This window comes from Rhamphochromis longiceps, linkage group LG19 (assembly GCF_057381845.1).
Source record: "Rhamphochromis longiceps isolate RC_006_pf linkage group LG19, R_longiceps_female_GT1.1, whole genome shotgun sequence".
NCBI lineage: Eukaryota > Metazoa > Chordata > Actinopteri > Cichliformes > Cichlidae > Rhamphochromis > Rhamphochromis longiceps.
The window spans coordinates 1,105,961-1,132,982 of NC_140575.1; the positions used below are offsets into that span (position 1 = coordinate 1,105,961).

The window sequence follows — 27,022 nt, forward strand, 5'->3', positions numbered from 1 at the left end:
ATTTCACCTCTCATCACAGCTTTCCCTGCTTACAATAGAACAGAAGCTGATGTTTCGGGAGTGTCATTATAGTCCAAATATGAAGTCCACTCTTTTTTAAAATATTTAATAAAGTCTTCATCTTTAAGTAGTGATATATTAAATCTCCAGTTTTTTCTTGGCGTAGTATTATTCTTGTGCATTAGTGTTAAAGATACAGGACCATGATCGCTGACAGCTATAGGGTGAATCTCAGTGTCTGAAATGTCGTTCAGCAGTGAGCTGCTGACCAGAAAATAATCCAGACGAGAGTAAGAGTGATGGACATGTGAGAAAAAAGTATATTCCTTACTGGTGGGGTGAAGGGAGCGCCATGCAAGTCGCTCATATACTGTTTGATTATATTTGTGGACTGCCAATTACGCTGAGTTCCCGCTGTGTTCAGCCTATCCATGTCTTCATTTAGTCCGGGGGTCTGCAACCTTTAACACCAAAGAGCCATTTAGAGCCAGTTTCCACGCAAAAGAAAACACTGGGAGCCGCAAATACTTGTTGACATCTAAAATGAAGATAACACTGTATATATTGTTTTTTACCTTTATGCTTTGTGTGAACAACTACAGTGTGTTGCTTATGAAATCCATGAAGTGCTACAGAGAAAATTACATTTTATTTAAGTAATTAACACATTTTGAGCTCTTAAAGAAATATAACAAAGGAAAGCTGAACTACAATGATCCAGCAAACACAAACTGTTATATCGCCTTTGAGCTTTTGGAGCCTTGACCTGACTTTTAAAAAATAATTGGAAAAAAGCTCTATGCTGCTACAAAATGAAAAAGAGATATTTGCAAAATTCTGCCTAAATATGTATTTTACCAGGTTAAGGTGTGTGGCGGGGCGTGGCCTGCAGCGCTGCTGCAGGGGAGGCGGACGCCGGCTGTATGTGTACAGCAACCATGTGTGAAAAGCGTGTTCATGGAAACATCGTCGGGTCTGCCGTGATATATTTACAATGGGACTTCTGCTCCCGAACCTCTGCGCACAGCGTCTTCAAATCGGGGCTGTACATTCATCTTTATGCAGGACTGTAAGCTGTCGTCTGTGAGGCGTGAGCGGTGTTTGTTTTTAACATAGTTCACGGTGGAGCTGCTGACATAATGTGGATCCGAAGATCCATAACTGGCCTCGATAAATGCACGGCGTTTCGGCGGCTACACTGGCTTCCACGAGTGTGACACTTATTTTGAGCAAAGGAAAAATAATTTAATATAATTTTATTTTTATATTTCAATATCACAATAATCTTCCAATTTAGAACTACAAGTTAAAAAAGAACTAACATAAATAAATTACACTTCAGCTAAATACTTATAATTTATTTTCCCAAACCACGCGGAGCCGCACTACAGGGAGTGCAGAATTATTAGGCAACGTCCTTTCCTTTGGCAAAATGGGTCAAAAGAAGGACTTGACAGGCTCAGAAAAGTCAAAAACAGTGAGATATCTTGCAGAGGGATGCAGCAGTCTCAAAATTGCAAAGCTTCTGAAGCGTGATCATCGAACAATCAAGCGTTTCATTCAAAATAGTCAACAGGGTCGGAAGAAGCGTGTGGAAAAACCAAGGCGCAAAATAACTGCCCATGAACTGAGAAAAGTCAAGCGTGCAGCTGCCAAGATGCCACTTGCCACCAGTTTGGCCATATTTCAGAGCTGCAACATCACTGGAGTGCCCAAAAGCACAAGGTGTGCAATACTCAGAGACATGGCCAAGGTAAGAAAGGCTGAAAGACGACCACCACTGAACAAGACACACAAGCTGAAACGTCAAGACTGGGCCAAGAAATATCTCAAGACTGGTTTTTCTAAGGTTTTATGGACTGATGAAATGAGAGTGAGTCTTGATGGGCCAGATGGATGGGCCCGTGGCTGGATTGGTAAAGGGCAGAGAGCTCCAGTCCCACTCAGACACCAGCAAGGTGGAGGTGGAGTACTGGTTTGGGCTGGTATCATCAAAGATGAGCTTGTGGGGCCTTTTCGGGTTGAGGATGGAGTCGAGCTCAACTCCCAGTCCTACTGCCAGTTTCTGGAAGACACCTTCTTCAAGCAGTGGTACAGGAAGAAGTCTGCATCCTTCAAGAAAAACATGATTTTCATGCAGGACAATGCTCCATCACACGCGTCCAAGTACTCCACAGCGTGGCTGGCAAGAAAGGGTATAAAAGAAGAAAAACTAATGACATGGCCACCTTGTTCACCTGATCTGAACCCCATTGAGAACCTGTGGTCCATCATCAAATGTGAGATTTACAAGGAGGGAAAACAGTACACCTCTCTGAACAGTGTCTGGGAGGCTGTGGTTGCTGCTGCACGCAATGTTGATGGTGAACAGATCAAAACACTGACAGAATCCATGGATGGCAGGCTTTTGAGTGTCCTTGCAAAGAAAGGTGGCTATATTGGTCGCTGATTTGTTTTTGTTTTGTTTTTGAATGTCAGAAATGTATATTTGTGAATGTGGAGATGTTATATTGGTGTCCCTGGTAAACATAAATAATTGAAATGGGTATATATTTGTTTTTTGTTAGGTTGCCTAATAATTATGCACAGTAATAGTCACCTGCACACACAGATATCCCCCTAAAATAGCTAAAACTAAAAACAAACTAAAAACTACTTCCAAAAACATTCAGCTTTGATATTAATGAGTTTTTTGGGTTCGTTGAGAACATGGTTGTTGTTCAATAATAAAATTATTCCTCAAAAATACAACTTGCCTAATAATTCTGCACTCCCTGTATAAGGACTAAAGAGCTGCATGTGGCTCCGGAGCCGCGGGTTGCCGACCTCTGGGTTACTCCAAGGTTGAGGTCGCCTCCAAGAACAAGTGTGCCATCTAAGTGTTCAGAGAGTGCACTGAAAAAACCGTGAAAGAATGAGGGATCATCAACATTTGGACCATATACAATTGCAATACATAGCTTTTTATCAAGTATAGATAGTTTAATGATTAAGAATCTGCCCTCTGGATCTATAACTGTATCGAGTACCATGAAATTAATATTTTTATGTATTAAAATTGCTACTCCCCTTTGTCTAGAATTATAACAAGCTGAGAACACATTAGGAAACTCAGGTGTTTTAAGTTCATTCGAACCTCTAAGAGTTCTGTGGGTCTCTTGTAATAGGACAACGTCTGCCTGTAGTTTTTTGAGTTGGTTAAATATTTTTAACCTCTTTACTCTGGAGCCAGCTCCATTTATATTCCATGTAATGAACCTCAGTGTACCCATAGATGTTTGTGTATAACTAGGGATGTATGCTGTGTGCGTCGCTTAGACAGGTGGAGAGAATACGTCACTTGTTCATAAATAAAGAGAAGGAGAGAGAGAAAAAATGTGTGGCGAGATGCTCCCTGAGTCTGACTTTGTGTATGCATAGTTACTAATATGAGTAGGCTTGGCTTAAGTGTGTGTGTGTCCTAAACGACTGTGTGCGCTGTCTGACTGATGTAAATGTGCTGCCGTTGAGCGCATGACTGTGCGTGATTGTGCTGTGCGTATGTGTGGAAATAAAGGATGTTGTTTGTGGATGAGTGTCGAAGCAGTGAAAGAAATAAAGAAAGAAACCAAGGACAAGAGTGAGCAGCATAAAAACAAGAGGGGGAAAAAGAGGGGGAGAAAAATGGAAACTTTCCAATTAAACCGTTGACGGTTGCTTATTACGCACAAGACCACCGTTGTTTACAGCGCTGTCAGCTGCTGTTTTTTCATTTACTTACTTCTGACAAGAAAGCCTCATTTCTGCTGAACAAATTTAAACTTTTTAAAATCATGCAAAATTGCAACACGCTCAGCTGTGTCTGTAATAAAACCGCTGTAACTTTGCTCTGCTTCACTCCAGCAGCATCAGGTAATGTTCAGATGTTGATTAATGGTTTTCTTTCGTTTTTGATCTACTGCAGGATATTTTTAAGGTCATCTGCTATAAAATCCCAGACCAGGAAAGTCACCTTAATGTTTTTCTGTGTTTTATCCTCAGCTACTTTAACACAAAGGCCTCTGCTGTGATGCTTACACCTCTGATGAAGCCTCGCAAGTGTCAGCTTTCTTTTTATAGAAATAAAAACATGGAAATGTACTGATGCATGATCAGAATTATAATATTTCTGACTGTCTGAGGCAAAAGTTACCTTATTCGAATCGAATTGAATCAAAATCGAATCGATTCTAGAAATCTGTGACGATACCCAGCCCTACAATAATACAGAGAACTCCCCAAAAATCAAACAAAACCCTGTGAGCAAGCACTGGTGACAGTGGGAAGAAAAAACTCAGACAGAAGGGAGGCTAAGGGAGGGGCGGGGCCGTCTGCTGGGACCAGTTTGGGGAGGGGGGACGGTTGGACTGTTTATGGCTGAAGCTTGATTTTGTTTCTCTGTCTTTGTGTAGTGATTTCACATCTCTTTGTAGTCTTTGTCTGTCTCTGCTTAAGTGCTTAGTGTTTTCAATTTGTATTTAAACTGATGTCATCTCAACAAACTGTCTTAGCAGAACTGACTGTTTATTCAGAGTTAAAAACGTCACATCATTCTTTGGTTTAGGACGTTATCATGGACCGAGCAGCCAGGAACACACAGGCACAGATGTAATCTTCAAAATGGGTTTTATTACATCCCAAAAAGGACAAAATGATTACAAAAATTCAAAATGCCAAAAACAAGGTATTTTAAGATCCAAGACCAAAACATAACTCTGCCTGCCCAGATGAGAAACAGCTCCAGTTATATAGCAAATGAATAAACCATTATATACACCAAAGGTGTAAACTACAGAAATAACAGCTAACCATGATTCAAGAAGAGCCCCATCCCCCCTACATGATCACAATAGATGGTTCAGTCCATTTTATTGGCTTCTGCATTTAAACCAGCTCCACCCTCAGCCTCCTCTTTCAGCCAGACCAGGAAGGACTGGAGCGGCAGCCAGCTAACTCAAAAAGAACAGAAATATAATTAATATAGCATATACCATATCAAATAACAAACAAACAGAGTCTATGCCACCATTTGGACTAAAGCTGAGTGCTGTCATGCATTACAGGTAAACAGGTTAACACATGATCACAGAAGCTTTAAAGCACAATGTAAAAATAAAACAAAAAGGTAAAATTAATATTACCCAAGTATTTGAATTGTGTTGCTGCGTGCAGCCATCACAGATGTCATACACCAACAGGGAGAACAGTCTGGTTCCAGTTAAAGTGAAAACGGTTGATCTCCACACAGTCAAACCTCCACTGACTTATGAGGCGTCAGGTTCACTCAGGTTAACTGACAGATCAGAGAGCAGCTTCGTGTTCAGGTGACTGCTAAACTGTGCTGCTCTAAAAGCTGTTTGATCTGAACATGACGACGCCGAAGCTCCCTCCACCCTCTCCCACCATGACTCTGTGTCAGTGTGCTGTTGTTTCAACTCACTGTTCACAACAAATCAAAGAATTTGGAGGCGATTGTTCCCAGACCTGTGTGTCCACCAGTGTTGGGGAGTAACGGAATACATGTGCCGCCGTTACATATTTAAAATACAAAATATGAGTAACTGTATTCTGTTACAGTTACCGTTTAAAAAGGTGGTATTCAGAATACAGTTTCTTTGTTGAAATAAATGGATTACACAGCGGTACTTCCCTGTTTCATATTGTGGCGGGTCAGGACTGTTTGGGTTTTGTTTGACAGCTACGTTCTGTTGTTCCAGGCGGCAGCGTTACGGTTGCCATGGTTACAGGGCGACGCACTCTCTCTGCGACTGTGTGTTTCCTGGGTGAGAGAGCGCCTTTTTGTTGTTGTTGTTGTTGTGCTAAGCTATGCCGAGCAGTATGGTTAGCGGTGGCGTGTTTCTGTTGGAAAATAAACGGCTGTGCTCCCTGGACCAAACGACACCTCTGTCTCCTCCTTGTCTGAGCTCGCCACAACATTTTTGGTTATACCCTCAATTTTTGGTAATTCCACGCCGGTGGAAACCCAAACAAAACACGCATTAAGAGGCCCTAATTCCTGTGTCTCAATCTCCCATCTCATAATGACGTGAAGGAATATTTTTAAAACTGATTTTAATATGAAGGCAATAGCAGAGTGTTACAGGCATCGGCCTAAAGCATGTAGCCTGATGGGCAGTGTAGTCCGTGCTGCAGGGAGAATGGACTGCCATACTCGTGATGTGTCTGTGAGCGAGGGAGGGAGAAAAAGGAAAAGTACGAGCTGTCACCGAGCAGAAACAGGAGCTGGAAGCATGTAAATATAATAATAACCACTTCAGCCAAGAAGAGAGCCTGACGAGACCAGCTGTAAGTAAGCTATTAAGACTCGACTGTACGCTGTGTTCATGTTTTCCTCTGAAACAATAAGTTTGGTTGCAGCAGCCTTTCAACGCCTCTCTCTGTCTCTCGCTAGCAAAGTTGACCCAGACAACAAAGTAAAGCTAGTTTTCAGCTACAAGCCGACACGAACCCGACGTATCAGCCAGAGGTCCTTTTACTACGGTTCAGAGCCGCGGACCTGTTTTATATACGCGCAAATAGTTTTCTGTATGAGATCACTGCAAAAATTGCAGCTTTACCTAATGTCCACCTACTGTTACTCATTTATATTAAGATTTAAACATCCAGTTGGTGTTGGTGTTGGTATGGAGAGTAACCTTCAGTAATAGTAATAAATCACACAGCAATAGGACATTCATGTAGTTGGAAAACGCACGTAAAACTAGTTACATGGAGTGCTTAGACACAAAACCACAGTGGGACAAAGGGCACAGCCCTTCTATTAACCTCTTAAGTACCCACGCCTGACCCTAAATGCAGTCTCCTCCCTTTTGCCCCCGTATTTACAACAAAATTAAACACACGTTATTTTCAGGTGCATTGAAACAAAATGGGGTTAAGGGTCAGGTCATAATCAAATCAAATCAAATCTCTTTTATTGTCACATCACATGTGCAGGTACACTGGTACAGCACATGCGAGTGAAATTCTTGTGTGCGAGCTTCACAAGCAACAGAGTTGTGCAAAATACAATAATATAAACAGGCAAAATATAAGAATGGCTAAACCTGAGGATTATAACAATAAATATATGTACAAATATAAGAGTGTATGCGCATTACTGAATATGTATACTAAATATTTATGTGTGTGTATGTACATTAAATTAAATTAAATATACAGAGGTTGGAAGTTCGAAATGTGCAAAACAAGTGGCATTTATATTAGGGCTGCACGATATTAACAAAACCTGCGATGTGCGATAACTGTGATCAATACTGCAATAACGATATGACTTGAGATAAAATAAATAGCAAAAAAACCCCAAAAAAGCCCAAATACATAATTTCCATTTTACTGCAACAGTTTTATTTAGAGAAAGCTGCTGTATTAGCAGAGTAACAACAAGGTGCACTTTAACATTGAAACATTGCCCCCATAAAAACATTTCTGAGGCTTGAATTCTGAAAGACATCCTTCCCGGTCTCTAGAATTAGTTTTAAATAAACTTAAATTATACTGCAAATGATCTCAGTGCAGCTGTTCATCATTTAACCACTCACCAAGCAGTTTGATGTAAGTCAAAACTGGAGAGGAAACTTTACTGTAGCGCTTGCGTAGTTTTCAGCTTGGCTCAGTTCAAACATGTTTCGTACATTTGTGGAATAACAACATGGGAAAAGTAGTTTCGTGAGGGGATGCGGTATCTCCGGTCCACTTTATGTATCAGACTGGTGAAGCCCTCTCTGCTAACTGCATTTATAGGCATCATGTCTTTGTCAAAAAATGTGTAATGGCCTCTGTTATTTCTTTGTAGCGCTTCGACGTTTTCTCATAAGGAGTTCCACTTGAAAAACTCTGATACAGAGACGGCTGTTGGACTGCGGCGCTCTTTGTCTTAACATTAGCGACATTAGCTAGCCCTGTCTTTCTGGAACTCTGTTCTCTGTGGTTGTGTTGAAGATGATGGTGGAGATCAGTCGTGTTTCCTCTGGTGGTTGCCACAAGTGTTCGGCAAGTTTTGCAGAGCACCTGTGTTTGGGGAACGGCGTCTTTATCAAATCCAAAGTACCTCCAAATAAGCGAGGTACTATTTTTTAAATTTTTTTTTAGGCACGAGTTCATAGTCAGTAGCGTTCTCGTCATGCGTCAGGCCTTTACAACTCTGACTCGTTGCTGCAGCGTTGTTCGCTCCCCACCTGAGTAGGAGGCGGGCCTCTAATCCATTTGATTGGTTAATGCCGTGAAGGGCTCTATACGACTGGTCAAATGTGTAAAGAGGTTTCTTTGATTGGTAAATTATTTAAAGCACGTGTGTAAACATTTTAAGGTACCCAATTATCACAGTTTATGCTGTCTTTTGCAATGGGCCCATCGCACAGGCTGATATCGCGATGACAATAAATTTTCGATTTATTATGCAGGCCTAATTTATATACAGCATGGAGTGCATGATGTTGAGGTTCTGGTAAGTGAAGCTGAGGTGTCTATGAAGTGTTCAGCAGTCTGATGGCCTGATGGAAAAAGCTGTCTCTCAGTCTGCTGGTTCGGGACCGGATACTGCAGAACCTCCTGATACTGCAGAACCTCCTGATACTGATGAACCTTCTGATACTGATGAACCTCCTGCCTGATGTAAGTAGTCTGAACAGTTTATGGCTGGGGTGACTGGAGTCCTTGATGATCCTCCCCGCTTTCCTCAGGCAGCGCTTCCTGTAGATGTCCTGGAGGGAGGGAGGGAAGCTCACCTCCAATTATCCTTTCCGCATACCCCACCACTCTGTGGAGAGCTTTGTGGTTGTAAGCGGTGCTGTTGTTCTCCTTATATGGATTCATGCTTGAACCAGATCAAATGGCAAAATTTGACCTGACCCTGGATCTTTTAAGCAGTTTTTGGGATGGTTGTCATCAAAACACAGCCATAAAGTTGAACCTGCTCATTAGCAGATCCACTCAGCATAAACAAATGAATGAATTCTGTCACCCAACAATGGCATTCCCATAATCAAATAAAATGATAATAAAGCACACAGACCAACAGAGGGAAGCCAAGAAAGACCAGACGGACCCTAACACCAGGAGGACGTTCAGTGACATAAAGGCAGGAACCAGAAATCAAACAACAAAACATTAGGAGGGCACAGCGAGCTGAAATCTCTGAAACCGACTGGCCTTCACTTCCTACGAGACAGAGAAGCTCTTCTACCCCTGTATACGGGAGGAAACAGGACTGGACAACCGTGAATAGGAAGGTTAACAACAAACCTCCAAAACAACTGAATGTGAAACTGCAGAACAGATTTGCTCCACTATCAAAGGACCCTGGATCTATATCAGACAACCATCCATCTAAAAGCAGCGAAATAAGGTCTGAAAATCTGTTGAAAAGTAAAAGGCCACAGGGAAAGCTAAAGGCTAGGCCTGAAACTCTGATTGTGGGTGACTCTGCCGTAAAGGATGTACAAAGGATGTGCGGTAAGAACACTAAAGTCCTCTGCTTTCCTAACGATATGGTCAACAACCTGAAGGAGAGAATTCTTCAAATTGCAGATGAATATCCAACTGTGACAAACATTGTTCTGCATACAGGGTCAAACGATGTGTCCAAACAACAGTCGGAGGTTCTGAAACGGGACTTTACTGGATTATTAAATACTGTAAACTCTCTGAATGCAGCTGTATTCATCAGTGGACCTGTACCGCCGGTCAGAGGAGGAGACGAGAGATTCAGCAGGTTGTTTACACTGAATAAATGGCTCATATCAGCATGTGCTGACCACTCAGTGCACTTTATCGACAACTTTAATATTTTTTGGGAACGCAGGCATCTGTTCAAAGCAAATGGATTTAATTTTAACAAGTCAGGGGTGAAACTGTTCACCTCCAACTTGTTTTATTCCATACGTCATCCATCTGTGCTTGGTGCCAAGGCTGAGATAAACGAGGAGTTATCTCATAAAGAGGAACAAACAGTACTCCAAGAACAGACAAAGCCCAGCAGAAACCTTGAGGAGGAGCTCCATCTGCCCCCACCCGGGAAGAGCCTCAGAAAGGAGAGACATCCATGGCATCTGAGGAAGAGCCTCAGAAAGGAGAGACATCTAAGGCAAGAAGAGGGGTCCCTATTTGCCTCCAACTCTCTCAACAACACCAACGACCAGGACCAGGGACCACGACCTTCCCCAGTCCCCCAAACCCCTGACAGGCCATCACCCTCCTCCCCCTCCCTTTCTCCCTCCTCCCCACACCTGAAATTCACTGAGGAGATGATGGAGCGGGTCAATGCTGGGCTCAGATCTACCCCCCGTCCCAATCCCTTTTTGTCCCCCATAAACCCCCCACCAGAGCGGCCAAAGGTTCGCCATCGAGCCCCACCCTCAACAGAGCAATCGAAGTCACATTGCCCAGCCTCGCCCCCCTTAGTTCCTCTTCATGCCCTGTCCCAGCAGTCTGATGCGTGATGTGTGAAGGGTCCGGGCTGTGAGGATTATGGCAGTGGTGACTTTTCCCAGGAGAAGCTGGGACCCTGTTTACTAGAAGGTTTTAAAATTTCTGTACTTTTAGGTGACAGGAGACATGTGGCCTGGTCAAAACACAGAGAGCTGCACTCTAAAAGATCTTTAAACATAGTAAACATACCTTGTGTGCCACAGACTGCTCCCAAACACGAGGGGACAAGTAATACCTCTAAAAAACTTAAGTTGGCTTTATTAAACATTAGATCTCTAGCTGGGAAAACATTTTTAATTAATGATTTAATCACTGAGCACAGCCTTGATTTTATGTTTTTAACTGAAACTTGGTTGGACCAAAGTAACAGTGGAGCTGTTCTCATCGAGACGACCCCTCCTAACTACAGTTTTATCAGTGAGGTCAGGGCGAGCAGGAGAGGAGGAGGGGTTGCTGTCTTATTTAATGAATCATTTCAATGTAAGCAGCTATCTCCTGGAAGTTTTCAGTCTTTTGAATATGTGGCTTTACAGCTGAAGGCCCCATCCAAAGTTGTGTTTCTTAATGTTTACAGGCCTCCCAAATACTGCACAGACTTTTTTAATGACCTCAGTGAACTGCTGTCTGTGATCTGTGTTGATTTTGACTGTGTAATTATTGCTGGGGATTTTAACATTCATGTGGACAACCCTCAGGACAAAGGGACTAAAGACCTGAGTAACACTCTGGGCAACTTTGGGCTGACTCAGCATGTAACAGAGGCCACACATAATAGAGGACACACTCTTGACCTACTGATCTCCAAAGGCCTGAGCATTTCAAAGGTTACTGTGTCTGATGTGGGCCTGTCTGATCATTACTGTGTTTTCTTTGAAAGTAAAATCTCAGCCCACACAAATATATCAACAACAGTGATCACAAAACGGTGTATAACTGAACACAGTAGTGCAATTTTTAACCAGGTCTTCCCATTAACACCTGACCTGTCCAGAGGGTCAGTCAATGAGCTCGTCAATAGCTTCAATGCTAACATGTTAAATGTAATGGACACTATTGCTCCCATTAAGGTGAAGGTTATCTCTGGAAGGAAAAAGTCTCATGGAGAAACTCCACACTGGTGAAAAATGAAAAAAGAGAGTGTAGGAAAGCTGAGCGCAGATGGAGAAAAACAAACCTCCAGGTTCATTATGACATTTATAAAGAGAAACTTCACAATTATAATTTACAACTGAGGAGTGCAAGGAGGTCCTACTTCTCTGACATCATCACTAAAAACAGCCATAATGCTCGGGTCTTATTTTCTACAGTTGACAGGCTAACAAACCCTCCTGTGTCAGTGGCAGCTGAACTTCATTCGACCATGGCCTGCAATGACTTTGCCAAATTCTTCACTGAAAAAATCCAAAAAATTAGACAAGCAATTGGTACATCAACAGCAGATCCAGGATATGTACTGTGTCCACCAAAAAACTGTTTAAACACCATGAAACAGTTTCAACCTATTAACAGCAAAGACCTGGAGGACATCTTAGGTCAACTGAACTCCTCCTGCTGTTTAGATGTCCTGCCAACAAGTTTTTTCAAAAAGGTCTCAAAGACTTTAGAGTCAGACCTGTTACAGATCGTCAACTTTTCTTTATTATCAGGTGTGTTTCCAGAATCACTAAAAACTGCTGTAATCAAACCTATACTGAAAAAGGACAATCTTGACAAGACACAAATGAACAACTACAGGCCGATCTCAAATCTCCCGTTTTTAAGTAAGATCATTGAAAAAGCAGTTTCCCAACAGCTCAGTTACTTCTTAAAACAGAATAATTGCTACGATGCCTTCCAGTCAGGTTTTAGACAGAACCACAGCACTGAAACCGCTCTGACCAAAGTGTTTAATGACATATGTCTGAATACAGACAGTGGAAAAATGTCAGTCCTAGTTTTACTGGATCTCAGTGCAGCATTTGATACAGTTGACCACAACATATTACTCAAACGACTGGAGAACTGGACAGGTCTTTCAGGGACTGTACTAAACTGGTTCAAAACATACGTAGAAAACAGGAAATACTTTGTATCAATAGGTAACTTCACATCTGAGCAGACAAGTATCACATGTGGAGTTCCCCAAGGTTCCATCTTGGGACCCCTTCTGTTTAACATCTACATGCTCCCACTGGCACAGATTATAAAGAACAACAAAATAAACTACCACAGCTATGCAGATGACACACAAATATATATCACAATGTCACCAGGAGATCGAGGCCCTGTACAGGCTCTTGGTAAATGCATTGAGGAAATTAATGACTGGTTGTGCCACAATTTTCTCCAGCTAAACAAAAACAAACTGAGGTAATAGTCTTTGGCGCCAAAGAAAAACGATTACAGGTCACCAGAGAACTTCAATCTATACATCTAAAAACCACAAACCAGGCAAGAAATTTGGGTGTAGTGATGGATGCAGACCTAAACTTAGAAAAACACATTAAGACAATAACAAAGTCAGCTTACTATCACCTCAAGAATATATCAAGGATAAAAGATCTGATGTCTCAACAGGACCTGGAAAAACTAGTCCATGCATTCATCTTTAGTAGGCTTGATTACTGTAACAGCATCTTTACAGGTCTACCTAAAAAATCAGTCAGACAACTACAGCTCATTCAGAACTCTGCTGCTCGAGTCCTCACTAAGACCAAAAAAGTGGACCACATCAGTCCAGCTCTGAGGTCCTTACACTGGCTGCCTGTCCGTCAGAGGATAGACTTTAAAGTTCTGATGCTGGCCTATAAAGCTCTGAATGGTTTAGGACCAAAATACATCAGTGACCTCCTGACCCAGTATGAACCATCCAGATCCCTCAGGTCATCTGGATCCGGTCTTTTATCAGTTCCCAGAGTCAGAACCAGACACGGAGAAGCTGCATTCAGCTTTTATGCTCCTTATATCTGGAACAAACTCCCAGAAAGCCTCAGATCAGCTGAAACACTCAGTTTATTTAAATCCAGGTTGAAGACTCACCTGTTCTCAGCTGCATTTGAATAAAGCACCAAATCCACACTTTAAGCTTAAATTTCAAAACTTACATTTAACTACTGATTTTATCTACTGTTCTGATTTTATCTGTTTTGATTTTATATACTGTTGTTTGTTTGTTTGTTTGTTTGTTAATTAGTTAGTTAGTTTATTTGCTTGTTTTATTCAATTTTAAATCATGCTTTTTATTTGTTCTTGTTTCTAATATCTCTGTAAAACACTTTGAATCACCTTGTTGTTGAATTGTGCTATACAAATAAACTTGCCTTGCCTTGCCTTGCCTAGGAGCTCCTTCTTGGGTTGTAAATGTGAAGGAGGAGAGGCAGAGAGGAAAGCGTTTATAGGAAAGTTTATTTAGATATGCTGTAAAGAAAATGTTACTTTGAATGGGCCAAATCACTAAAAATCACTGGTTTAAATCATAACAGAAGGCAGGTAACAAAACCCACTTATAGCCCGTCCAGACCAGCCTGAGTGTGATCTGCTTAACGCACGCCAGGCCTGCAACTGAAAATCAACTGAAGGATGATGAATGGTGGCTGTAAGGCTGCTGGATTCAGTAAATGAAGGTTGGATAAACATGTCCGCTGCAGTCTGAGAGTGCTGAACATGGTCAGCTGGGGTACACGCTCGTTACAGTGTCATGGCTCACGGTCCACATCCGAGTGGACTCCTAAAAATAATTATCGATGACAGTTTCCAGTTTGACCTAATGGAAAGACACAAGTTATCCCAGTAGCGGGAGCAGACCAACAGCTGAAACTACTGATCCAAAACAGAAGACTTGTCAGGGCTCTGTGTGCAGGCGGATGGAGAGGAGGATCCAAATGCGAGACTCTGAGACTGAATTGAAACTGAGAACCTTAGCTTTACTGGTGATAAACGAAAACATGACCTGACCAATGACACTGAGAACTAAACACACAGGCATAATTCTGAGGGTACGACGAGGAAAACACAGGGCTAATATACACAGGGCGGTAATCAGGGAATGGGCAACAGGAGGGAGACACAGCTGGGAGAAATTGGACTAACGAGACAGGGGGAGCAAAGCTGCACACACCAACATAAGACAGACTTTCACAATAAAACAGGAAATAAGACACAAGGACGCAGACTAAGAAACACAGACGTAACACGGGCAGAACTAAAAGTAAACCAGAATAAGCTGGAACATAGAACATCATCATCACCACAAGCACTAAGAGAATAAGAAAACAACCAAACACACCAAAGTAACTTGAAACGCAGATTCATCATTCAAAAATAAACCAAAACATAACTCAGAATGTCAAACTGACCCAGAACCGTGACAAGACTTTATCTCCCCAAAACAATTTCTTGATCAGATATCCATACATCAACAAATTTACATCAGGATTAATTTTGGAAAATGTGTCTAAAACAATTATATGTTGAATTGAGTGCTGTGTTTTATCCTGCGGGGACGTCACTCGTTTCAGTAAAAACATTTCAGGTCTGACTGAAATCTGTCATTTCCACCCACGAGGTGAAAGCTTCTCGTTCAGCTCCCTCTTGCCTGCTGCAAACTCTCATTACTCAGCTTCATTTTATCCTGTCAATCTTTCTATTCAAATGATGGAAATTACCTTCATTTTTTCCATTTTGCAGACTGAAATCGAACAGGGCCAGCAGTCAGCAGAAACCACACAGGCATCGACTCTCATTTATAGCTATTATGTTTTTTTAAGGTGTCTGTCGTCACGTTCAGTTTTACTCTGGTGGCTTCAGACGGGAAAAAAGGCTTGAAAGACTCCCTGATCAAACGATTCGCTGAAGACATGAACGTTGCACAGTTTCATCCCGTTTAAGATAAGAGATAAGATAGAACTTTATTAATCCCTCGGGTGGGTTCCTCTGGGAAATTCGACTTCCAAAAAAAGCACAGCAACGACCGAAGTTACAGTTACAGAACTGTTATATATCACGGCCACACACACACACACACACACACACACACACACACACACACACACACACACACACACACACACACACACACACACACATATAAATACAGAGACAAATATAAATAAAATATACAAAGGGGATAAATAGAATAAATAGGAATAAAAAATAAAAATACAAGTGAATTGCACATTTCAAGTATTGAGTCTATTGCACTGTTGACTATTTACAAAAAGTATTGCACAAGGTATTGTACAGTGAGGTGAAGAGGCACTACAGCTTAGTTGTTCCCCCCTCCTTTGTCCTCCTGTTTCCCCTCCCTCTCCCCCCCAGAGAGGAGTTAAACAGTCTGATGGCGTGTGGGACAAAGGAGTTTTTAAGTCTGTTAGTTCTTGTCTTGGGGAGAAGCAACCTGTCACTGAACAGACTCTTCTGGTTGTTTATGGCCGTGTGCAGAGGATGCCCAGCATTGTCCATAATGTCCATCAGTTTCTTTAATGTCCTTTTCTCTGCCACTAGAGTGTGGTTTGATTGCTAAAACAGTGTGCAGTGAACAATGTGTACATTTTATTCAATGTGTGAACAATGGCTAAAGCAAACAAAACAAACAGTTCCTACTGGCCGTCATGTTGTTGTATTTAGATAAAAATAGATACTATACCTTATGTAGACCATATCTAAACAGATGCTGAGCTTCAAAGAAGATCGTTGAGTCAGTAATTAGGCTTAAAAGGGTAGCTGTGCACTCAGACTGGCCTTAGTCTGAGTTTAATGTGAGGATTGTGTGTTGTGTTCATGCTCTGCAGCTGCTCAAACGCTTGAACTTTGGGTGAATGTGATGGGAGTAATGAATACACACACAACACAACACTGTTACATTTGGAGTGTATTTATTTGTATAATAATAATAATAATAATAATAATAATAATAACAATAATAACCAGTATGCAGTGTAGCATCACTTAGGTGAGAATGTACTGCAGAAAATAATGACAGTTATAAAAATATTTTCTTCGCATGTCCACAGAGACTTGATGGTAGCTTTTAAAACTTTATTGCCCACTCCTCTTCCAAAAATCCAAACATATACAACACCAGCAAAAGCACCTCTGAGGAAGTTAACGAGGACGTGCTTTTCCCCTGCAAAGTCGACAGGAGACGCTTTGTCCAGCAGAGATTATTCGAAATGTAAGGTCTGGGCTGGAAAAAGAACCAGTGTCGTACGTATCAGAGCCTGAGTTTACCTGCCTACCTGCTGCCTGAGTTTAGAACATGTGACCAATTCCTGCAGAAATAAAATCTTTAAAGTAATAAAAAGGTTTTAGTTTAGCGTTTAAGTTCCAGTGTTTTTATGTTTATTTTTGCTGTTTTTTAGTCTTATTTTATGTTATTCCTCAGAAAAATAACCAACAATAATACTTTCTATTGCTTCAACTATCATATTCATCAATATTACCCTGACCATTCTACCATAAGGTCTTTTAAAATGTTTCATGTGATATTAATTATTATGACACCATGGGTAGTTCAAATGCAAAAGTTATTGATTTACTTTATAATAGCCCAAATATTTTATGATTGAGCAGTAGAGAGTGGCAGGGAGGGAGAGAGGGCTGACCCACTGTGAGTGACTCAGGGTGGAGTCAGACCTGGGCCCAGGGAGCTATACTGACACCCAGGCCAGGGTTTCATAATACTTCAACTTGTTAGTGCAGACTGCACCAAAGTAGAGAGAAACAAAGCTACAGCATCGTCTGCATACAAGAACAAACAGTTTGCAGGGTAACTGTTATTAACCTCTGTCTCTCTTCCACAGCATGTCTTTATCCTGTCTTCCTTCTCTCACCCCAACCGGTCGCAGAAGATGGCCCCGCCCCTCCCTGAGCCTGGTTGTGCTGGAGGTTTCTTCCTGTTAAAAGGGAGTTTTTCCTTCCCACTGTCGCCAAAGTGCTTGCTCATAGGGGCTCATATGATTGTTGGGTTTTTCTCTGTATCTATTATTGTACGATCTACCTTACAATATAAAGCGTCTTGAGGCGACTGCTGTTGTGATTTGGCGCTGTATAAATAAAATTGAATAGAATTGAACTAAAGAGTGGAAATGGATCAGAAATAGTATGTTCACCCACACGTCTGCTGAATAAATAAAGAGAGATAAATGGAACTGAATGCAGGAATGTGGGTTACTGTGGATCGAGCCTTTTGTCATTTGCACATCTGGACCTGAACTTGGACCAACAACAAGTCTGAAGGCACGAAGGGGAGAAAAACTGCAAAGTCGAGTCCTTTATCGTGTATGTGAGTCACATACAGAGCTGTGTGAGCTGTGAATAAGTGACTCCATTGTTTCTCTCTTATACAGCTGTTCTTTTGTTATATCTTTAAATTAAGTCTTCATTTCAAGAGTGGCCTTTTCATCCTGAAACATGAGCTAACAGTGCAAACAGCAAACAAATCAATCAGGGCATGGCCAGATGAACGCTTTGGTGCACTTCTGTGGCTGCCAACATAAAAATCTGGTCAAACAAGGAAAACAGGGTGGCTGATCTACAGTTCAGGAGAATGTGATAATATCCAAACGTAACATAAAGAGAAAATGTCATCCAAGGAAAATATAGAGGCTTCACATAATGTGCAAAAAAAAATCATAAACTTCAAGAACATAAATGTAGTAAATGTGGTGTTGGGATAGTTTTCCCTTCATTGGCTGCTGACTGGTTCTTTACTGTTCTTTATAGGGCGATCGTGCCTCAAAGAGTTGGCAGTTCCTCTTGTAACCGGAAGGTTGTCGGTTCGAGCCCCGGCTCGGACAGTCTCGGTTGTTGTGTCCTTGGGCGAGACAGAGGGGCCGATGGTGCGATATGGCAGCCTCGCTTCTGTCAGTCTGCCCCAGGGCAGCTGTGGCTACACCTGTAGCTGCCTCCACCAGTGTGTGAATGTGAGAGTGAATAGTGGAATTGTAAAGCGCTTTGAGGGCCCCGAAAAGCGCTATATAAATGCAATCTATTATTAATATTACTTTTCAATGAATGTGATTCCTGTGCAGACTAAGTCACGTGTCCATGTTTACTGAAGTATTGCTCTAAAACTGTGACAGTGACTGAAAAGATCTGACATGTACGTCAAAACTCAGAAACTACAGTTTTTTATTCATTTATTTTTATGACAAGTGTAAATGTTTCCTTTCATTTGTTGAGCGTATGGTGAAGTGTAACATAATAATATATATTTGTATAAATGATCTATTTTTGATTAAATGAGGCTTCTTTCTGTAAAAAGGTTGTAGAGTCATGAAAACTGTTCAATATATGTGAAAACAAAATACAGAAACCTACTGGTGTTCTTCAGAGGCAACCACCCATTTCCAGCTAATGTGATAATAATGTAGCAGAGGAAAACTAATACCCAGAGGAGCTGAAATAATAATCTGATCATCAGCTGCAGCAGAAAAACACAGAAGGAAAAAGTCACCAGGGAATCCGGGGAAAGCCCATTCGTGCACAAAAGAGTCAAAGTTGTGAAAGAAAGTTCTTAAAACAAAAAAAAAGACATTTTAATCATTATGTAAAAACCAAAATGTATAATTTAAACTCCAAATGGTTAAATTAAGCCAGATTTTACAAATACGTAAGAAAGGGGAAAAAATAAAAGTTGTACCTACAGACCCACAGAAATTCAGTCAGGACCTAATGAGATGAATTATGATCCATTAAACCCAAACTGCTGCCTACAATAGAGAGATGACACCCATGGAGAGAGGCAGTCCATGATTTACCCTCCCCGCGGGGCGCAGCAGCCCATCCCAGCTGTCTTTGTTATCCATTTATTTATTTTTAATCATACTCATTTGTAATCCAGTATTTTTCTTTTCTGTAGCAGAACGAGGGGATGGTAACAAAATCAAAATAAGTCAAAATAAAGACAAAAATAAACAAACGGTAAATGATGGCTTATTTCAGTGTTCATCATGCTAACTGTGGAGCCATTTTTCTTGGCAGAAAAGGGCTTCCATACATACACATATGAGCAGAGACGATGAATCAGGAATCATAGGTGTGCACGTGTGTTTAACCCTCTCCAGGCAGGCGTTGCCGATTTGCAACAGTTAAAAACCAACAACCTGATTACCCCACATACATATTTTATGAGTTTCTTTACCACTGCAGGACTTGGTTGTGCATTAGCAACAAAAAACTTAATTTGAGCCTGAGAGGGTTAATAATTATGAATCTCTTGTGCTTTTCTAATAGATGCTTCGACCTGTTCACCCACGATGTCAGTTTCTTTAGGATACAAAAATGCTTTATAGTTTAAAATCTTCTTTAATACTTTTTTATAGATTTAATAGAAATCTCAAAACCCAAAGAAAAATTCAGTTAAAACCCCCACACATGTTAAAAACAACAAAATAAAAACAGCCTCCCCTCCCCAACACCATTTTTAAACTATCGTAGGAACAACAGAGGATTTGATTTGACATACTGTTCTTGTTTTATTTGTTGGAAATCTTTATCTAATTTTGTAGTTTAAGGTAACTGTTGGTCTCAGGTAGCATTAAAGTCTTCGGCTCCTACCAGAAACTCTTATTTTGGAATACTAAAATGGTTCTGAAACGCCAACGCTTGAATCCCACTGAAACAGGGATGAGAACTGTCCAAAACAGGTGTCATCATATCGTCAGGTGATGGTCACGTGTTGGTCTTTTATTTATGTGGTTAAATAAATCAGGTGTCCTGTATCCACAGTCAGTTTCCTTGTCCATGGCTTCTTTAGTGGTGCCTTTTTAAAATGCCATTCAGCATGGCTCAGGTTTTGACAAAATCCAACATCTGCACGAAAAGAAAAAGAAATAAAGTGTTTCTCTGCATAATCAAACCGGAGGACGTTTTATGTTCACTCCAGTCAGTAAGACAGAAAGATGTTTGACTCTTCATTTCTGTGACGAAGGCTGGCGGGCCGTGGCTCAGCGAACGTTCCCTCTGTGAATCTGAAGGCACTTGATGGCAGATGCTGACCTCTCCTCCTTGGTCCGCCACAGACAGACAAATGTCAAAGTAGGCTCTGAAAGTACGTTTTTTATTTTTAAATGCCATTTGCTTGGTCCACCCGCCCACCGAAAGCATAAAAAGATAAGCGAGAGATGACTGTCGGTCCATCTCACAGTACAGTACTGCTGATGTGCTAAGGGGGAGAATGGATTTATGGGGACGTGGATGATGAGAGGGAAAGGTGGGACAGGGGGAAGGCTGACATTCAAGCTGTGCATGTCCTCTCTCCTAACACTGACTTTGCCTGAAAGTTTAAAGAGCTTCGCTGTAGAAAACTGGATGTCAGTCTGGAAACAGAGACATAAGCTGCATCTGCTGATGGGACAACCTGACTGTGATGGGAAACTCTGCATGACCACGTGAAACCTTCGGGGCAGGATGTCGTCAGGGGCAGTACTAAGCTGTAGGTTACCTGTGTTTAGCTCTCAGGGCTCGAGTAAAAGCAGAACAGCAGCCCGTGCAGTAAAGACTGCAACTGTTCTGTCACACATGGAGTGGTTGACTGTACATCAGTTATTTCTACTTTAAAGGCTCATTTTGTAATGAATGAATAACTGTGGGCAGCAGTTCAGTGGGTGTCCTGCAGTGTGTCCAGATGTGTGCTTTGTTTCTTATTTCTCTTTAGCTACCCCACCATTTATTCCAGATGTTTGTCCTTTTCTCCGATTGCCACCATCAATAATGTGCTCCTAACGACTCACCCAGATGGTCCACTGATGTTTGCAAGCCGGGCCTAACTGAACTTTGATCTTTTTAACACAAAACATAAACTTTACTGCTGACAGCTTTATCATTTTGGAAACTTTTACACAGGAATTTGATGACGTATCTTTAAGACAGCAAACTCTTTAAAAACAGGCATCCACGGATTCTTCACCCTAATCCACATTAGGATGTCTAACCAACGAGTGATTCTGATCCTGGACTACCTAAAGACTTTTAGAGCGTGCATCATTTGTTGGTTGCTCCATAATGTGATGGTTAACATCAGACATGTGAAAGATCCCTGACTCAAGACCAGGAGGAAGGACGGGGAAGGGTCAGGAAGTGCCAAATCAAATATCAGGATCGGCTGATTGATGTGGATTTGCTGTGACGACGCCACACAAATAGTTTGTTTTCTTTCTTTTTGGTTCCTCTTTCTTCTTCTGCACACATGCTTGCTGCTAAATGCCAACATTTCCCAGCAGTGCCTCTCAGACCTTCTGGCTTCACGTGTCTGAAATCTATGCTGGAAAACGACTTGTGTTTGTAATGCTGGATTTGCACTAATAACCAGGGCCTTCTGGCAGGATGGGAACATAATTCAAAGTGTGATCTGCCTATAAACATGACATGCTCCTTTATTCATGCAGAGTGATACCCATTAATGATACCAGCACAGGTCCCCATGGCACAGTTTACACAAGTGCCAAAAATAAGGAGCGGCGATCGTGGCTCAAGAGTTGGGCGTTCGTTTGCCTTGTAATCGGAAGGTTGCCGGTTCGAGCCCCGGCTCCGACAGTCTCGGTCGTTGTGTCCTTGGGCAAGACACTTCACCCGTTGCCTACTGGTGGTGGTCAGAGGGCCCGGTGGCGCCAGTGTCCGGCAGCCTCACCTCTGTCAGTGCGCCCCAGGGTGGCTGTGGCTACAATGTAGCTGCCATCACCAATGGGTAGATGACTGGATGTGTAAAGTGTTTTCTAGTCCTTAGGGACGAGTAAAGCGCTATATAAATACAGACCATTTACCATTTTACCAATAAGGAGAGAAGAAGAAAATTCATACTTAAACTTCTGGTTCTGCTTTGAAATGATCTGATAAAAGACGTTTAAGCTAAGTCCTTTTGCTCATCAGCAGCCACAGGTGGTACTGCATCAAAAAAACATATTCAAAGAAAATGCTGCTTTGAAATAAAGCTGTAACTTGAACAAAGCTACACCTGAGGAATGTCTTTGGGGGTTAAAATGCCAAACAGGTAACTGTCACCTCCCTACTGCGTGTGCACGGAAGACACGTAAGAAAAATCAACTGTTTATCTCATCGATGTCAAACCAAACAAAGTCCAGCAGCCATCAGAGAGATAAACAGCCGATCTTATTAATTTAATTCTAAATAAAGCTGTCTTATTTACTAAATGAATGCTTTTCCTGGAACACGTCGAGAAATATGGTCACTAATCAGACAATACTGCTGTGGCTTGAAGGTTCTTCAACGTCAGAGCTTGTTGCGCAGCAGTTTCCCCCTGCTTCCAGTCTCTAAGCTCAGCTACTGCAAACACGTCTTGGACTGAAGCTGCTCTGTCAGAAACAGATCGCTGTGACTCGAGAGAGAAGACGAGCCCAATAAAATAAATCTGGCACCTTCAAACTCAACTCTCATGTCACCAAACCATCGTATGGCCTCCTGCTTTAGCTATCTCGTCTCTGACTGTATCTTTGGTAGCAGAGGGATGGAGTGGGGTTAAATGTTGGGAATGATGGAGCAGGAATAGGTGGGCAAAGAGTCAAAGGTCGCAATGTCCGACAGAGAGGAGGGGTCACCTCTGCTGGCCAATCAGAGCCAGAATCAGAGTGATGCAGTGCTGCCATATATGTGGCGATGAGGGTGGGGCGAGCGACCTTAGATCTGTGTGGAAAAAAGAAAGAGAGCGAGTATGAATGACTCACAGGGTAAAGACTGCCATGTTTAAATAAAACATTTAAATCAAGTTTAAGCTGCATTTAACCCTTAAAGACCTACCATAGAACCAAGTCCTCCAGAGCTTATAGTATATTTTACATGCTGTGGAGCCATTTTTGGGAGCATTTCAAGTTGCTATACATCAATACAACCATTACAGCCTAAATTTTAATAATATGTATGTATTAAGTGCATAGAAATTACATAAATTGCAAAAAAGTGCAATAAACTCCAAAAACTTTTAAATCGTTTTTGCTTTTTTAACATATATTTCTAGTTAGAGAAATTTAAGAGGCTTATCCCTCAAAACTGTAAATACAAAAAAGTTGCACAAAATAGTTTCCCACCACAGGAAATTTATTTTGAGTGCCTTCATAGTTTTATTTTTGAAATACACCAATTTTTATACACTGCAGGAAAAACGAAAATAAATATTATACTGCAAATTTGCAAAAAAGCAGCATATGCATCAAAATAAACTATTTCCAGCAGTGCAATATGAGTCCTCAGCATCCCAGAAACGACTCAGGAAGTCATAAAGTCAAACATAACTTTTAAAAACACCAGTATAGGCTCATAAGCCCCTGATGGTAAAAAACTACATTTCCACAAAATGATGTCACTTCCGGTTTCAGGCAGGACATGGAGGACATGCGATAGTTCGCACTGATGGATGTAGGAAGTGTTACAAACAGCTGATCGGATCGGCAAAGCGTGTTTCTGGAATATTATGTTTTTGTTGCTGCAAGTGCTTTTTATGCAGTTTTTGCAAAGCTGTATGTGGAAGGAAACCGTGACCGAGGACAAGCTGATGGCATCAGATGTAAGTACAACTCCTCCGGTTTCATATGTAAAAAAATGATTGCGCTAGCTCACGTGGTTGCAGTGCTACCAGCATCTAAAAATAGTTATGCAAAACGGAGCGTGCCCACTCCGACCGGCTTTAAAGGGTTAAGCGGTGTGAAGCACAGCTGCAGGTGTGCGTGTGAAAGCAGAACTCTGACAAAAACATTTAATGATGTATCAAAATGTGGACTTTTACATTCCTCTGTTTATCAGGACTTCATCTTATCACACAACGGCCACACGGTGCACTGCGCTACTGCAAACACAGACTTAGAGCATAAGTGATTACAAAACAACAACAATCCTTTCACAGCGATTTCACCAAGTTGTAGCTTCACTTGGACGATACATGCTGTAGATGTCTGAGTCGACACTTTGGGCCATTTTCGGTCAGTGAAATAAACTTAAGTTTAAAAAGGAGGCTATTGTTCGAAGGCTCTGAGCATCTTTCATGTTTACAGAACTCAGAAACAAAAAGTATTCAAAACAAGTCCTGGAGGTCTCAGAAAGGAACTGAGTGTGTGTTTGAAGGAGCCATAACAGCTTTGCATCAAGGGCATACTCACTGTTGGGAGGGGGGTCTTTACATTCTCCCTCCTCAATAGCGACATCATCGATGGCAATATCTCCCTCAATACCAGAGCCTCGCACGCCCTCGATCACCATCTGCAGAGACACAGTGACAGGAAGCTCAGAGGAGGTTTGAGAGGAAGTAACTGTGGTTTCTAGAAGACTAGTTGTATATAGTACAGTGGATATACACGGTATCTGTTATATCTGTGGCTGCCATTCCAGGTCGCAGGTTGAGTTTCTTAACCCTCAGATGAGGAAATCTCCAGGTTTTCTCTCAGATTTAGTTAGCAGGCTTCCAGACTCTGTCAATTTAACCTGCTTGCTGACAGGCTTCCTCTCAGACTCTTTCCCTCCTGCTGCACATGAACCAGCTGACTGATACTTTCATTTCCTTGTTAATTAAGCTCAGAACTCGTCAATATATAAGGACAGAGAAAGCAGTTGTGTCAGCTCAGAGTGAAATAGTCTCCTCCTGATGATTTTCATGTATTTAAAGCGATTTCATAAAAGCAGCTGCAGGCAGTCTGACTGTGCTCTGAACATGACGTGTTTTCACAGATTCAGCCATTAAACATTTTTAAAGTACAGAACTTCCCCATACTTTCTGTTCAAGATCGCCTACACCTGTCTCAGTGACAGCAGTGACTCTGCCTGCTATCAAGTATAACAGGCTCCACAGGATAGGCAAACCACATCTGGGCACTTCCATGGTGGTACAGATCCAAAGCAGATGGGGATCAAGAATTCAGACTGGATCAGCCCTGGATCTGTTTATTTCCCAGCTCATTACTTCTATTTTGGATCTATTCACAGTGGCTTATGTTGCCTTAGCACAATATGTAATAGTAATGAATTGCTTCTTTATATTTCTTACGTGGTTCATAGTCCCAACACTATAATAAAACATCTAGCTGGCCAACATATAGACAGCTCTATAAAAGTTTCCCACGATCCCTCAGGACTTCCAGGCCATACTCGGCACAGATGTTCCTGTATACTACGTCAGCCACTTGGTTATGTCGATCCAAGTATGCCCTGCCTGCTAGCATCTTGGTAAATGGACTGATTCTTATGGAGCGCTTTTCTACTCTCCCAGAGTACTCAAAGCACTCTACACAACATGCCACATTCACCCAGTCACTTTCTTCTAACTAACATGCAAACACATTCATTCTGCAACTTTGGGCCAGATACTAACCCCCAAGTTGGTCTCCTCTTTTTTACCCATTGCTGTGATGAATCGTGTTAGGAACTTTGTCTCCAGTCACATACATACTTGACTCTAGTATAGGTGTTGACTGCTGTAACTGATCAGTGTTCTTCTTAAGCTCTGCAGAGCATGCTTTCTGGAGCAGTGCTGCTGCTGTGGCGTGGTGTCTACAGAAGGGCTCTCTGCTCTACAGCTGCTAGTTGTTATGTTGGGTGGTGTGCAGTAAAGAGTCTGTGGATTGGTGTGGTCTGTACCTGAAAGGCTGTAGTTGGGTGGATCTTGACCTTGGCTTGACGCCAGCGGTCTCCTTGGTTACCGGTGAGACTCCAGACCAGGGTATCTGTGACCGCTTGACCTTTCTGACGCAGGAAAACGTTCAGAGCTCCTACAAGACATGAAGCAGCGCTGTTCAACGTTATTTTTATTCATCACGTGGTGTACTTGTGACACGTGGATTTCTGCTTCACTCTCACCTATATGTTTCCCATACATGTGATAATAAAACGCAAAGCAGTAGGTGGGGTTGTTGCTGACAGAGGAGCTTTTGGAGTTGAATGTCGGGGACAACAGTCTGGCTGTGTCGTCCTCCAGCCTTGGCCTTGATGTCTCTATGTACATGTAGAAACCTGACAGATCACAAAAACAGGAGTCGGGGTCAGAGGTCAGGTAAAGGGCTTACAAACTAAACAACTAACTCTAACGCTGCCACCCAGTAACATGACACCTGACTTTTTTATCAAGTTGGTCATACGACATGTTAGTTAGAGCAACAGCAGAGCAAACACTTTGTGAATCAGTCAACATCAAATGCAAAAAAATTCCCCAAGCAACAAGCATGTTGCTTCATGCTATACAGGAAAATGAAAATAAATACATTCAAAAATCTTTAAAAGTAACCTTTCACATGGTCAACATTATATTATTAAACGAGTTGAAATATAAGTTTAGAAAATTACACTATTACATAGCCAACACAATTACAAAGAATGTTAACTGAAACTCTGCTTATATATACAATATATGCTATATATATAAAGAATTTTAATTCATGGCATTGCAATAGTGACCTGTGCATAAATGTGCATATGCTTGTAGCGATACATATGCATTTGTTAAATGTGAGAGTAAAAAGATTTCAGATATATTGTTTTTAAATTTATTGTTTAAGTCCTTTTGTTTTCACTGTGAAACTTGGACTTCTTAAGAAATGTACACACACAAATATTTCAATTTTCCTGTATTACTTCTCTTTCA

At 41.6% G+C, this 27,022-nt stretch overlaps 1 protein-coding gene across 1 annotated transcript in view; it reads right to left on the reverse strand.

Annotated features, from left to right (window-relative positions):
* Nucleotides 1–16,398: 16,398 nt before the first annotated feature.
* LOC146645986 (MAM domain-containing glycosylphosphatidylinositol anchor protein 2-like) overlaps nucleotides 16,399–27,022 on the reverse strand; it is a 143,666-nt gene continuing 133,042 nt past the window's right edge. The window contains exons 14-17 of the mRNA XM_085390784.1: nucleotides 26,242–26,394; nucleotides 26,023–26,153; nucleotides 24,552–24,651; nucleotides 16,399–23,085 (exon numbers count right to left, since the gene is read on the reverse strand). Of these exons, the coding sequence (XP_085246910.1) occupies nucleotides 22,997–23,085; nucleotides 24,552–24,651; nucleotides 26,023–26,153; nucleotides 26,242–26,394 (473 nt within the window). The 3' untranslated portion in view covers nucleotides 16,399–22,996. The remainder of the gene's footprint in view (nucleotides 23,086–24,551; nucleotides 24,652–26,022; nucleotides 26,154–26,241; nucleotides 26,395–27,022) is intronic.